This window comes from Chiloscyllium plagiosum, unplaced genomic scaffold (genome assembly GCF_037043375.1).
Source record: "Chiloscyllium plagiosum isolate Xiang-an unplaced genomic scaffold, Cpla_swu_hap1 HiC_scaffold_26, whole genome shotgun sequence".
Classification (NCBI taxonomy): domain Eukaryota; kingdom Metazoa; phylum Chordata; class Chondrichthyes; order Orectolobiformes; family Hemiscylliidae; genus Chiloscyllium; species Chiloscyllium plagiosum.
The window spans coordinates 51,471,708-51,487,694 of record NW_028270164.1 but is presented as its reverse complement, the minus strand read 5'-3'; the positions used below and the strand labels follow the sequence as shown (position 1 = coordinate 51,487,694).

Sequence of the window (15,987 nt, the reverse complement as noted above, 5' to 3'; positions counted from 1 at the left end):
TGAAGACCAATCTGTGCTGAAGGTTCAGCATTTATGCATCAAATTCATTCTTTCCTGAGACCTCAAAACCTTAAAAATGTCTTTGTCTTTCAGACTTTCCCTCCACTCGTAAACTGTACATTCTGAAAATCAATGTAATCTTGCAATTGTTCCTGCCTGATATAACGCATCAGCTCTTGATAGCTTTGATAGTGGTTTGTGCTATGTACTATCAACTTTCAGAACACATTTGAGCCATCCTTATCATCAAACTGCTTTTACTTGTAAGTGATATGTGCCTGGTTCACTAGAGATGACCAACTGGGAAACTCAATGAGACCCTTCATTGTTATTCACAATGGACCATTGGTGAATTATTTCAAATTGCCAAGTATAGGACAGTCTTCATGAGAGGTTCTTATTGAGCCTATTTAATTAAGAAAATCGTAAATCACAGTGTGTGACCATGGATATGCTGCATTTAACAGGGATATACTCTTCTACACCAGCTATTCATTTGCTTCATAGGCTTCATGTATGGAATCATCTGCATTGCAATGGCTGCATTGACCTCTGTGATGGGTGGCGTCCTGCAGGTAGGATTCTTCTGTGTTTATAGATGTAACTAGACTTCACTTCTGCTGAATTTTAGCCTTCATCAGCATGGCTGGCCGTTGCACATACAACATTCTCTTAATTGAAATAGCCATTCTCGCGAGCTCACAAATTAGCTGAGAAATCATGGTGTACTTTCCAACAATGCACATTAATCACTCACATCTCAGGTTCCTACTGTACCAATGTGAAGTTTCCGTTTCTCATGCCAGTCTCCAGTGGTCAGGTTCTCAGAGATTCCCAGTTTAGGACTACAGGTCTGCCTTATGAGAAGCTTAATTGAGAAATCTGAGAAGATTGTTACATCCATAGAAAGTAAATTGTTAACTCCATCAATCTGAGCTGCTTTGGGCTGACAATATCGCCAGGTTTGCAAATTCCAATTACACTTTCTTCCTCAGAAGACCCATGCAAATACGAATTCCTGCACGGATGGAGAATATTCTGTGTTCCTACTGCTGAATAAAAGACTCTTACTGATTTACCAGAAGTAGTGAATTTGTTATACATTAATGGTATATGGGTGTCACTGGCTGGGTCAGACTTTAAACCCATCCCTTACTGGCCCTTCAACTTAGTGTTTGCTAAGGTTTTTTTTGATTCAGCAATGGGATGTGAGCATCACTGGCTGGGCCAGCATTTATTGTACATCCACCATTGCCTTTAAGGTGGTAGTGAGCTGACTTCTTGAGTTGATACAGTCTGTGTGCTGAGAAATTTCCTAACTGGTAATAGTTTGAACCTTTATCCCCATGATTTGAAGTTTGCAATTATTTTATGCTACTTCTTAGTACCTTGTGTTTATTGCGATCTTATTGGTAGGAATGATGAAAGGCTCCTGCCCAAAACATCGATTTTCCTGCTCCTCGGATGCGCCTGACCCGCTGTGCATTTCCAGCACCACTCTAATCTCAACTCTAATCTCCAGCATTTGCAGTCCTCACTTTCGCCTCTGAACTTTGCTGTCAGAATTGCACTCATTGTGGGAGATAATTACTCATTGTGATCTTCCCTGATTTGGCCATTTGCTGGCCCAGGAGGTGGGTTTGCCACCCATTGATGAGTGCCTCTCAAGGCTCGTGGGCTAACAGGAAGTTAATCATCTTGAAAGTAGCAGAATAACATTGCAGATAAGTGAGATGGAGAGAGCACTTCAAAGTGGTGGCATCCTCTCTGCAAACATTTCATGTTTAAAATATGCAATGGCCTCTGCAGGCAGCATCCAAGGAGCAGGGAAATCGACGTTTCGGACAAAAGCCCTTCATCATGCTGTTTCCTGATGAAGGCCCCGCCCAAAACGTCAATTTTCCTGCTCCTCAGATGTCGCCTGACCAGCTGTACTTTCCCAGCACCACTCGAATCTAGACACTGATCTTCAACATCTGCAGTCATCACTTTCGCCTAATGGTCTCTGCAGTCAGGCCACCCTTGTGATGGGAGACCCGCTGCTGCACTTCAAGCAGAGCAGGGGGCCTCTAAGTCTACATGGCATGTTGATCCCTGGTCTGCAGTTTGGAGGTTGTTTCTATACAGCTGAACTGTCCCTCACCACGTGCAGAGACCTGGAGGCTGACACTGGCGTAGAATGGAGCTAAGAAACTGGCACACTGGTTGGTGACATGAAACTGTGTGCATTCTTGCCCCCAGAATGTGTTAAAGCCCTGCTTATTCCATCTGCTGCCGGTTTGTGTTGGGTTCAATCCCAATTGTTATAACATTACATTGAAATGCATATCTATGAAGAAACATTTTCTGATTCAGGGCTTTCAATAAATTAATACTCAGGACTGTTAGAGACAGTTCCTTCAGGAGGAAGAAAATTTAATAGAGAACAGGGAATGTCACTAAAATATTCCAATTCCAGAGCTGCAGCAGGACATCAGAGCAAACAATTTACCTGAGGATCAAAGGTAACTAGTTATTCTGGTGACATCCGCAGCCAAAGGGTTAAAACCTATTTTAAACTGAGAGGCAGAGGAATGTAAAATACATCTGGTAACTGTCACTGGTGTCAGTGATTTGTCCTGTTAAAACTGCTTTGCATTGCTCTGTCACAGACAAATGTCAACCCTCTATTATCTCTTCTGTTTTCCAGGCGGCTCTCACAATTTTTGGGATTCTTGGTGGTCCATTGCTCGGGGTATTCCTTCTAGGCATGCTATTCCGTTATGCTAATTCAGTTGTAAGTACCTGCCAGACATCAGGGGTTCATCAAGGGGTTGTACAAGTCCTCTGGAACTAAAGTGGAAAGATCAAGAATAAATAGGGAAATGGAGGAAAGAAGTAAAATTCATGGAAGTCCCAAAAGATCCAGGTACATCAAGAAGTAACAGTGATAAAATGTACAGCAAATCAGGGAAGTTGTAAAATACAAAGCAATATGCCAGGCGTCTCCTATACACAGCCTTGGTTTAACTGCACCCGGATAATTGTGAATAGTTCTGGGGACCACACCTTTGGAGGGACTGCACCTTTGATTTTTCAGAAATAATTCTAAGGGTGAAATTATACAAGATAGTGTTATGTTCTCTAGAATTTAGTAAGTTAAAGAGTAATTTGTTTGAAGATTTCATGACAAAATGTGTATAGGTAGGGAAGACAGAAACAAACTATTTTTGCTGCTTGGAGAGTCAGGACAAGGGACAATGGCCTAATGTTTACAACCATTTTAACCTTTCTCGAGTGAAATTAGAAAACGTGATGGGATAATTTGGATTTCTCTTCTATAAATGGTAATTGATGTTGGATCAGGTGTAAATTTTAAAAATGAGATTGACGGTTAGAGTTTTATTAGACCAGGGTTAAGGTTATTTATATGAAATTTGGTTTCAGATTAGTCATGATCTCAATGAATTGGAGTGGAGCAGGTCTGAGAAACGAAATGGTTTACTTCCATTTCTGTGTTCATATGTACCCATGGTAATGTGATACCTGGTTTTAGGTGTATTTGTATGTAAAATGCTGCTACCAATTCTTTTTTCTGGACTGGTTCTAAGGGCCAGTTCAGTTTACAGTGATCAAGATACAACCACTATTGGGTTTGAACAGGAAGAGGCTCTTATCTGAAACAACTTATAACTTTTTTGCATTATATCAATCAGGTATGAGTTACATTAATTAGATAAATAGTAGTTTGGCAGTAGAGCACTTGAGTATTGCTGAAAAAGATATGTTGGCCTCTCACAGGCCAATGTGATTTATGAATTTCAACACTGGTATGAATGCTAGGTATGTAGACTGCACATCCCAAAGATGGTAGATGGCACCCAAGAGCAACAAGCAAACTGCTGACTGCAGCCAACTAGCCCATGCTTCCAAAATTCACAATGCAGTGTCCAACATAGGCATGATTCTGCAATTGGACAACATTTGTTACATAATTCTGATTGTACAAAGAATGATGCTGACAATTAGTTTGAGTTTCTCTCTCAGACCATAAACTGAGGCAAGCACTGGAAGATAAATTTAATTAATATACAGAGTCCTGTTCTTTTCAGACAGAAAGAATGCAATAGGTGAGAATCGTTTCCTGGTTCATATCTCAAAGCAATACGTGGCCCAGTCAGAGTCAACTTGTCTGGTTTAAAACTTAAACAAAGCTTGATGGTTTAACTTTAACCATCATTATCTCGTGTACTGTTCACGGCAGCACCTCTACCAATCAGAATGCACTTGCCAATCAATATGCATTCTTCTGTCAAGCAGTATAAGTATTGATTTCCCTTGACTTTGGTATTCTTGTGAATTGTCCTGATTTAGCAAGAGAAAAAGTTTTGACAAGATGTGTCTTCTCAGCAATACTGAAGTTACTTGAACATTGAGACTAAGAGTATAAGAAACGTTTGGATCTTCACAAGATTTAGGATTTTCTGTCTTATTCAGACCCAAGCCTGTATGGCTAGAACTTTATACAGTCTCCAACATTAACTTTTACAGGACTATTATATTTCACAATAGATTTAACATACACTTTTGGACCTCATTGTTGATTAGCATTGTTGGAATTTGTCTGGAGGCATTCAAACAGGCAATTATAGGTTTAGCACTCAAATAGTGAAATAATCGGATGCCGTTTTTTGTGGAGTTATACAGTTGGTATTCATTAACTCAGGGTTAAATTAGGTAGACCCAAAAACAGGCATGAGAATCACAATGTGGAATTACCCACATTAGTCAAGAGAATACAGAACATATTGCAAACATTGTGCTGCTTGCTCACTCTATGTTGCAGTTAGTCCAGATTGCCAGGCATACAACGGCAGAGTGCCCAATAGTGTTGTCTGATAACAGATATTTTAAATTCACCTACACTTAAATGTATCCTGCACTGCTTAAATCTAATCTGCACCTCTTATAAAGAAGTTTCATTGTGACTGCTGGAAGTGGCAAGATCATTTTGAATAGTGCAACAAACAAAGCAGTGGCTAATGATGGCTGAGAGCATACACCCAGGTTTTCTCATACTGTAATGGATATCTTGAAAGAGGAAGTGAAAAAGATGAGAGATGTTCTATTTCCACATTGAAGACAGCATACCCTACAGATAAAGAATGAAAGTGTAGTGAGAAAAGACAACCACAGTTCACTGACAGGTGTTACAGCCCTGTCCAAGGGGATGTAGTGGTGTGCTGTTTGTATACTGACCTCACTATATGGGTAAGCAGGCCTGTAGTAGTACTGTCACTAGACTATTAATCCAGAACCCCAATATAATATTCCGGTGACATTTGAATCCAATACAAATCTGGATTCAGAAGCTGGCCTAATAATAACAATGTTACTTAACCATTGTTTGTTGTCATAAAAAAACCCATTTGGTTACTAATACCCTTTAAGGACAAAACTCTGCTGTCTTTACCTGGTCTGGAGTACATGTGATTCCAGACCCACAGCGATGTGGCTGACTCTTAATTAACTTGTGGCAACTAAGGAGGAGCAGTAAACACTGTTTTTGCTAATGATATCTATATCCCATGAATGAATGAAAGGAAACAAGTTGTCAGGTTCATCTCTATCAGTCAACCCTCCTACCTATCATTCATATGTTTCATTTCACTTTCCTACACTTAGCACTGCTGCAAGCCTTACCTACAGCTAACAGCTTCCACACTATGCTAGCTATTTTTCAAATCCCATTTCACCTCACCCTTACAGACGACATCTGATGTCCCCGTGCTCTTCTCAAGTTTTCACCTTCCTCCTCACGTTGTCCTAGTCCATGTATCCATTCATACAGAGAGTCTCCAAAAAGTTCCAGAGATGTAGGGGAAAGGAATGTAAAGGTGATTCTGGATAGGAGTGAAAGTAACAGGGTAGTTGTTATGGGATCTTTAAATTTCCAAATATTGACTAGAAATGTTATAGCTTGAGTACTTTAGATGGGTCAGTTTTTGTCCAATGTGTGCAGGAGGGTTTCCTGACACAGTACATAGCTAGGCCAACAAGAGGCAAGGCCACATTGGATTTGGTACTGGGTAATGAACCGGGCCAGATGTTAGATTTGGAGGTAGGTGAGTACTTTGCTGATAGTGAACACAATTCGGTTACATTTACTTTAGCGATGGAAAAGGATAGGTATATACCACAGGGCAAGAGTTATAGCTGGGGGAAAGGCAATTATGATGCAATTAGGTAAGATTTAGGATGCATAGGATGGGGAAGGAAACTGCAGGAAATGGACACAATTGAAATGTGGAGCTTGTTCAAGGAACAGGTACTGCGTGTCCTTGATAAGTATGTACCTGTCAGACAGGGAGGAAGTGGTTGAGCGAGGGAGTCATGGTTTACTAAAGAAGTTGAATCTCTTGGCAAGAGGAATAAGGAGGCTTTTGTAAAGTTGAGACATGAAGGCTCATTTAGGGCACTTGAAAGTTACAAGTTAGCCAGGAAAGACCTAAAGAGAGCCTGGAGGGGAAATAAGAAGTCTTTGGCAGGTGGGATCAAGGAAAACCCTAAAGCTTTCTATAGTTTTGTCAGGGATAAACGAATGACTAGAGTAAGATTAGGGCCAGTCAAGGACAGTAGTGGGAAGTTGTGCATGAAGTCCGAGGAGATAGGAAAGGCGCTAAATGAATATTTTTCATCAATATTCACACTAGAAAAAGACAATGTTGCCAAAGAGAATACTGAGATACACGCTATTAGACTAGACGAGATTGAGGTTCATAAGGTGGAAGTGTTAACAATTCTGGAAAGTGTGAAAATAGATAAGTCCTAGGATCCTCTGGGAAGCTAGGGAGGAGATTGCAGAACCTTTGGCTTTAATCTTTATAGCGTCATTGTCTACAGGTATAGTGACAGAAGACTGGAGGATAGCAAGTGTTGTCCCTTTGTTCAAAAAGGGGAGTAGAGACAGCCCTGATAATTACAGACCAGTGAGCCTTATTTCGGTTGTGGGTAAAGTGTTGGAAAGAATTAAAAGTGATAGGATTTATAATCATCGAGAAAGGAATAATTTGATTAGGGGTAGTCAACATGATTTTATAAAGGGTAGGTTGTGCCTCACAAACCTTACTGAGTTCTTTGAGAAGGTGACCAAACAGACAGATGAGGGTAAAGTGGTTGATGTGGTGTATATGGATTTCAATAAAGCCTTTAATAAGGTTCACCGTGGTAGGCTATTGCAGAAAATACAGAGGCATGGGATTGAGGGTAATTTAGCAGTTTGGATCAGAAATTGACTAGCTGAAGGAAAAGAGGGTGGTGGTTAATAGGAAATGTTCATCCTGGAGTTCAGTTACTAGTGATGTGCTGCAAGGATCTGTTTGGGGCCACTGCTGTTTGTCATTTTTATAAATGACCTGGGTGAGAGTGTAGAAGGATGGCTTTGTAAATTAGCAGATGATAGTAAGATTAGTGGAGATGTGGACAGTGTCAAAGGACGTTGCAGGTTATAGAGGGACATAGATAACCTGCAGAGCTGGGCTAAGAGGTGGCAAATGAAGTTTAATGTGGAAAATTGTGAAGCGATTCACTTTGGAAGAGTAACAGGAATACACAGTACTGGGCTAATGGTAAGATTCCTGGTAGTGTGGATGAGCTGAAAGATCTCGGCGTCCATGTACATAGATCCCTGAAAGTTGCCACCCAGGTTGGTAGGGCTTTTAAGAAGACATACAAGCTTTTATTGGTGGAGGGATTGAGTTTTGGAGCCATGAGGTCATGTTGCAGCTGTACAAAATTCTCGTGCGGCCGCACTTGGAGTATTGCATACAGGTCTGGTCACTGCATTATAGGGAGGATGTGGAAGCTTTGGAAAGGGTTCAGAGGAGATTTACCAGAATGTTGCCTGGTATGGAGGAAAAGTCTTATGAGGAAAGGCTGTGGGACTTGAGGCTGTTTTTGTTAGAAGAAAGTTGAGAGGTGACTTAATAGAGACATACAGGATGATCAGGGGATTAGATAGAGTGGACAGTGAGAATCTTTTTCTTCAGATGGTGTTGGCTTGCATGAGAGGACATAGCTTTAAGTTGAGTGGTGATAGATGGAGGACAGATGTCAGAGGTAGGTTCTTTACTCAGAGAGTAGTAAAGTCGTGGAATACTCTGCCTGTGACAGTAGTAGACACGCCAACTTTAAGGGTATTTAAATGGTCATCGGATAAACATATGGATGATAATGGAGTAGTGTAGGTTAGACGGGTTTCAGATTGGTTTCACAGGCCAGCACAACATTGAGGACTGAAGGGCCTGTTTCACACTGTAATGCTCTATGTTCTATGAACTGTAACCAGGATACACAATGGAGGAACACCAAAAAGCAGTAATGATGAAGGTAAGTCATCGCTTCATTTCACATGTGAAACTATCAGCTCATGCATCGAGGATTGTTTGACGATGATGCGGTAAATCTATCTGTAGTGAATTGGAGCATTATCAGGAGAGGAGTGGAGCGCAATGAACCTGGGGATGAACAGTGGCAACAGAGCTTCCAGATAGAAGCCTGAGGAGGGGCCTCAGATGGAGCACAATCAGAGCAGCAGCAGGAGAAGAGTGGAGAGGATCACTGAATCCAGAGACAGCTCCAAAGGTGATGTCAGATTTTATAAAGTGACATGGCAAGAAAATTGGCAGTTTAGGAACCAGCTTTACGAATTTGGTGAGTTGTGGATAAGTTTGAATAATTAGTTCCTAGTTTATTGAATTTGATTGGGAAAGTTCAAGGAGGAAAATTCTCCCCCATGGAACGCTGCTGCTGAAGTATGTGGGAAATCAGAGACACTTCCACTGTCCATGGTGACCATGTATACAGGAAGTGTGCTGAGATGCAGCTCCTGATTCACTGCATGGACTGGCTGGAGCTGCAGATGGACTCACTGTGGACCATTCATTATGCTGAGATTTATTAGAAAGCATGTTTAGTAAGCTGGTCACACAAGGAGTGGCTACACAGGCAGAAAAGTGGGTGACTACGAGGAAGACTGGTAAGTACACACAGGCAGTGCAGGAGTCCCCTGTGGTCATCCATCTTTCAAAGAGCTATACTGTTTTGGGTACGTTTGGGGTGGGTGGTCTCAGGTTTGTGGCACCACGGTTGGTTCTGCTGCACAAGAGCGGAGGGAAAAAACTGGGAGAGCTATTGTGATAGGAAACTCGGGTCAGGAATGTCTCAGAGAGGCTGCAGGGCATTCTGAAGGCGCAGGGTGAACAGCCAGCAGTTGTGGTTCATGTCAGTACCAGTAACATGCATAAAAAGGAAATGAGATCCTGTAACAGGAGTTTAGGCAGTTAGATATTAGTTTGACGAAGAAGACAACCGAGGTCATCTCCTAATTACTTCCAGTGCCATGTGCTACTGAGTATAGGAATAGAAAGAGAGGACAGATAAATGTTTGGCTTAAGAGGTAGTGCAGGAAGCAGGGCTTCAGATTTTTAGATCATTGAGACAGTTACTGGGCTAGGTGGGACCTGTAAAAGCTGGGCAGGTTGTACCTGAACTGGAATGGGTCCAATATCTCTGCTGGGAGGTTTGCTCATGCTGTTGGGGAGCTTTTGAACTAATTTGGCAGGGCGATGAGGGACAGGGTAGATGAAAAGCTGAGAGCAGGGGCCAATCATACATAGAAGGAATGCCAGAACAGGAGGTGGAAAAGCTTGGTTAAGGCACATGGGAGGTCCAGAAAATTGAAGTATCTACTTTAATGCAAGGAGTTTGATTGGTAAGGCTGATGAACTTAAAACATTGATCAACATGTGGGAATATGATATTGTTGAAATTATTAAGACATGGTTGAAGGAAGTACAGGACTGGCAGCTTAACATTCCAGGCTATAGAAATTTCACATGCGATTGGTGGGAGAGTAAGAGAGCTGAGGCATTTCATTATTGATAAAGGAGACCATCACTACAGTAATGAGGTACATCATCTTATAAGGGTCTTCAAATGAGGCCATCTGGGTAGAGCTTAGAAATAAAAAAAAAGGGGTAATTACCTTACTGGGATCATACTACAGGTCTCCCAGCAATTAGAGGGAAATAGAAGAGCAGAAATGTCGGCAAATCACAGAAAAGTGTGAGAGAAACAAGCTTATGATTGCTTTGCTAAAATTAATTGGGATTGCCTTAATATGAAAGAATTGGTCAGGATGGAATTTTTAAAGTATATACAGGAGGTAATTTTATGCCAGTACGTAGATAATCCAACTAGAAACAGAGCAGTGCTAGACCTAATCCTGAGGAACGAAACCAATCAAATGGTTGAGTTTCAGTGGGTGAATATTTGGGGGTTAGTGACCACAACTCCGTAAGTTTCAAAGTTATTATGGAAAGGGATAAGGATAGTGCAGAGGTAAGTGTCTAAGTTGGGGGTAGGCTGATTTCAATATCATTAGACAGGATCTATCAAAGATAGACGGGCAGCAGTTACTTCCAGGTGACTGTACATTTGGAAAGTGGGAGTCTTTTAAAAGTAGTATATTGAGAATTCAGGACCAGTGTGTTTCTTTAAGAATGAAGGTTAAGGGCAGCAGGTCCAATGAACTGTGGATGTCAAGGGATATCACAAGTTTGATAAAAAAAATAAGTCAGGTATATTGCATTAAAAACAGGGGAGGCCTTTCAAAAGTACTGTGTGAAGCAACTTAGGAGGGCAATGAGGGGCCTCGAAATATTTTTGACAGATGGGATCAAGGAAAACCCCAAAACTTTTATTAAGTATACTAAGAGTAAGAGGATAACCAGGAAAAAAGTGGGATCTATTAGAGACCAAAGGGGCAACCTGTTTGTGGAGCCAGTGTATTCACAGAGGAAGAAAGACATTGTTACTAGGGATTTCAGTTGGGATATTGAGGTTCTAGAACATAGTAAAATTAATAAGGAGAATGTATTAGATATTTTAACAGATAAAGTTGTAAAAATGCCCAGGACCTGATGAGATATATCCCAGATTTCAATGGGCATAAGGGAGGAGACAAATGGGGTCCTGGTGGAGATGTTGAATACTTTAAAAATAAAGTGTCAGATGACTGGAGGATAGCTAATGTTCAAGAAGGGCAGCAGGAATAAACCACAGAATTACAGACCAGTTAGGCTGATGTTAGTGGTAGGGAAATTGTTGGGAAAAATTCAGAAGGATAGGATTCATCAATATTTGGATTTGGATTTGGAATAGTCAGCAGAGATTTGTTCAAGAGAGATCCTGTCTGATTAATTTAATTGAGATTTTTTAAAAGGTGACTAAATGTATTGATGAGCAGTTGATGTAGTTTACATGGACTTCACTAAGGCCTTTGACAAGGTCCCATTTGGAAAGCTGGTCCAAAAGATAAGAGCCCATGGAATCTATGGCGAGTTGGCAAACTGGATCCAAAAACTGGCTTACCAATAGGAGGTCAAATGTAATAGTGGAGTGCTGTTTTTGTAATTGGAAGCCTCTGACCGGCAGTGTACCACAGGAACTTGGAATCCTTGCTATTTGTTATGTATATTAAATATTTGAATGTGAATGTAGAGGGTATAATTAGAAAGTTTACAGAGAACACGAAAATAGGTGGTGTTGTTCATAGTAAGGAGGATATCTCAGGCTGCCATCTAATATTGATTAAATTGGGCTGAGCAATAGCAAATAGAATTTAATCCTAATAAGTGGGTGACACAGTACCTCAGTGGTTGGATCTGGGTAACCACACTGTCAGAAGGATGTGATTGCACTAGAGAGGGTGCAGAGGAGATTCATCAGAATGTTGCCTGAGATGAAAAGTCTCACTTATGAGGAGGGACTGGAAAGACTGCATTTGTGTCCCTTGGAGCAGAGAGGGGAATCTAATTGAACTATACAAATTTCTGATAGAGATAGAGAATAGACAGTGAGAATTTCTTCCCAATGGTTGGCAGCTGTGTCTAAGACCCAGAGAGCACAAGTTTAAGATGAGGAGCAAGTGGTTCAGAGGGGATTTGAAAAAAAAACCAAGAGGAAGGTAGAAATATTGAACATGCTGTCTGAGAGGGTGGTGAAGGCAGGTACTATCACAACATTTAAGAAGCACCTGGATTTTATTTAAAATTCCGGAGCATAGCAGGCTCTAGACAAAGTGCAGGTAAATGGGATTCGTGTACTTTGGGGTTTCTTGGTCAGTATATACATGGTAGGCTAAAGTCCTGTTTCTATGCCGGATGACTCTGGCATTTGTGCTTTAGCAACGCAGGGGTAAAGACAGTGTGGTGCGAAATTGTCAGTTACACATATTTCATTGGAGAGGACCCAAATCAGGATTTCCACAATCCAGTTTATAAGAAGTTGATGACAAATGAAACAAAAACTCCAATGATTTGGGAAATTTGCCAGAAAATTGGCATTCGTGGTTTACTGCTGTTTATCTATTATTTACTTATCTATGTTACTTAACTGTGTGATCTGCCTGTATTGCTCACAAGACAAATCTTTTCACTGTGCCGCGGTACACGTGACAATAAATTCAATTCAATTCAACAACAATATGCGTAGGACTTTGCACAAAGCTTGTGGCGTCGGTGGTGGGCAAGTTGTTGGAGGGAATCCTGAGGGACAGGATGTATATGTATTTGGAAAGACAAGGACTCATTGGGGATAGTCAACATGGCTTAGTGTGTGGAAAATCATGTCTCACAAACTTGATTGAGGTTTTTGAAGAAGTAACAAAGAGGATTGATGAGAGCAGAGCGGTAGATGCGATCTATATGGATTTCCGTAAGACGTTCGACAAGGTTCCCCATGGGAGACTGATTAGCAAGGTTAGATCTCACGGATACAGGGAGAACTAACTATTTGGATACAGAAATGGCTCAAAGGTAGAAGACAGAGGGTGGTGGTGGAGGGTTGTTTTTCAGACTGGAGGCCTGTGACCAGTGGAGTGCCACAAGGATCGGTGTTGGGTCCTCTACTTTTTGTCATTTAGATAAATGATTTGGATGTGAGCATAAGAGGTACAGTTAGTAAGTTTGCAGATGACACCAAAATTGGAGGTGTAGTGGACAGCGAAGAGGGTTACTTCAGATTACAACAGGATCTTGACCAGATGGGCCAATGGACTGAGAAGTGGCAGATGGAGTTTAATTCAGATAGATGCGAGATGCTGCATTTTGTGAAAGCAAATTGTAGCAGGACTTATACACTTAATGGTACGGTCCTAGGGAGTGTTGCTGAACAAAGAGACCTTGAAGTGCAGGTTCATAGCTCCTTGAAAGTGGAGTCGCAGGTAGATAGGATAGTGAAAAAGGCTTTTGGTATGCTTTCCGTTATTGGTCAGAGTATTGAGTACAGGACATTGGTTAGGCCATTGTTGGAATTGTGTGCAATTCTGATCTCCTTCCTATCGGAAAGATGTTGTGAAACTTGAAAGGGTTCAGAAAAGATTTACAAGGATGTTGCCAGGGTTGGAAGATTTGAGCTATAGGGAGAGGTTGAATAGGCTGGGGCTGTTTTCCCTGGAGCATCGGCGGCTGAGGGGTGACCTTATAGAGGTGTATAAAATCATAAGAGGCATGGATAGGTTAAATATACAAAGTCTTTTCCCTTGAGTGGGGGAGTCCAGATCTAGAGGGCATAGGTTTAGGGTGAGAGGGGAAAGATATAAGAGAGACATAAGAGGCAACTTTGTCACGCAGAGGGTGGTACATGTATGGAATGAGCTGCCAGAGGATGTGGTGGAGGCTGGTACAATTGCAACATTAAAAAGCATCTGGATGGGTATATGAATAGGAAGGGTTTGGAGGGATATGGGCTGGTGCTGGCAGGTAGGACTAGATTGGGTTGGGATATCTGGTCGGCATGGACGGGTTGGACCAAATGGCCTGTTTCTGTGCTGTACATCTCTATGACTCTAGGGACAAATACTTTCCAGTGTGACCAAGTCTGTCAACAAGCATGTAGAACCCAAACGTGATGCAATAACTGACACCCTCAATCTCAGTGAATAGATATATCGTGAACTCACTGTAATACATCCCAGGGAATGCACATACTCAGTGTTCACTGTATCACATCCCAGGAAATACTCATATCCAGTATTCAACTGTTATATTGCAGTGAATACACACTGAGCAGTTACTGAGTGAATCCACAGACCAAAAATGTCCCTCCTATCATTGCAGATTTCATTGTCAAACAGGCCCTGAATAACTGCCACCTACACAAACATATCAGTACACCAAGACAGTCATGGTCATGATCATGATGTTCTATAAAAAAGGAAGTTCAAGGTCTATTTCATAAAGATATTCATGTGATCACCAAGTACCATTACATTGAGTACTCGATGGGTGCATTCATTTTATGTGATGCGGTGAGTGCTGTGTTTGTGTATTCACTAGGACCTGATACTATGAGTGCTAGGTCTGTGTGTTCACTGGACCAAGATACAGGAGTGCTGGGTGTATGTTTTCAAACAGACACTAATTCCTATGATCACCGAGTACCATCATCAAATGCCAGATTTAGATCCTTTGAATGCTTTGTATTGTGCTCCTCCTTCACTGTCAGTGGTGGAGGCAGGCTGTCATGCCTCGGCCTGGAATGACATTGGAAGCTGTCCTCTGGCTGCATGAGGCTGTGAGGATTGAGAGGGATAGCTGACCAGTGACAGGCAGCTTCTGTATCACCACTGCAGCCTGCAATGCTGGTGTCACTAACAGAGGAGCAGCTAAAATGCTATTTGCAATTGGAAGGCTCCAAGAAATGCAGACAACTATTGTTCATCTGACCCACTATCTGGCCTTTCACGAGGGTGTGAAAAATCTGGCTTCCTTTGGGTTAAAATAGAATTTGAGAATATGGGGTAAAACCCTAAGATCACAAGCCTTGTCTAAAGGAGCATCAAGAAGGACTATGATTCTCAGTACAGTGCTTTGGTATGGCCTCAAGGTGGAATCTGGTGGCTAAGTTTTGTTACTGTTTTACAATGCTGATGTTAAACATTGCCACTGACCTGATGACTGTCTATTCGATTGCAGGGTGCACTATCTGGCTTTGTTGTCAGTGTCATACTGACAATGTGGATAGGAATTGGCGAGCGTGTCTATCTCCCAACACCTACTCAGACTCGACCGCTACCCGTCAGCACAGCAGGATGTCTTGATCTCGGCACTGATACCCCACCATCAGTGAAACTAGGCTCCTACGGAGGAACACAACATACAGAAGAGCTGATTTCCAGGTAAAGTGAAAATAACTGAGACCTTAAACAAAGTGTTTGTGGATATTCATGTTCCTACAGTATTGTAGTTTGGTTCTGCTGTGGAATTTGTAATTCTGTTAAATTATCTTAACTATTTTACTGTCTGCGTCCCTTAGATATACCCCTTTTTCCTCCTTATTAAGGTCACATGTCTCACTTATTCTTAAAATAACTGAATAAATTATGAAAGGCCTAAGTACAACAAATCTTGTCTGTACATTTGGCCCTGGTACACAGAGAATTGTCAATAAATGTTCTTACTTGCTTATGCTCCTTGAGCTGTTTCACCAATAAAGCAGAATTGTCAGGCAATTTGTTAAACCTATTCACCACCGTCCCTGTGTAAGTGCCATCCAACTTCACCTGTGTGACCTAACACTGAAATTACCCAATTATGTGGGGTCAGGTGAAGATTGCTCTGTTTTAATACTGTGGGCAGGCTGTCAGGACTGGGGACACTTCACACATTCAGGTAAAGGGAGAGGGTGCTGCAGAGATTGGCAATATTGGTGAGTGGGTACCCCTGGCATTCAGGTTTCTTTTTTTTCATTCACTCGTGGGACGTGGACATTGCTGGCAGGGCCAGCATTTTATTACCTGAGAAGATGGTGGTGAGCTGCCTTCTTGAACTGTTGCAGTCCACATGTTGTAGGTTGACCCACAACACCGTTAGGTAGAGAATTTCAGGATTTTGACCCAGCAACAGTGAAAGAATGGCAATTTATTTCCAAATCAGGTTGTTGAAT

The 15,987-nt window shown here is 41.6% G+C and overlaps 1 protein-coding gene across 3 annotated transcripts in view; it reads left to right on the top strand.

Annotated features, from left to right (window-relative positions):
* The window catches only part of LOC122563316 (sodium-coupled monocarboxylate transporter 1-like), a 143,022-nt gene that overhangs the window by 62,754 nt on the left and 64,281 nt on the right, over window positions 1–15,987 (top strand). For all 3 annotated transcript variants that reach the window (XM_043717036.2, XM_087973721.1, XM_043717037.2), the window contains exons 10-12: window positions 508–575; window positions 2,690–2,776; window positions 15,018–15,220. In XM_043717036.2, the coding sequence (XP_043572971.2) occupies window positions 508–575; window positions 2,690–2,776; window positions 15,018–15,220 (358 nt within the window). The remainder of the gene's footprint in view (window positions 1–507; window positions 576–2,689; window positions 2,777–15,017; window positions 15,221–15,987) is intronic.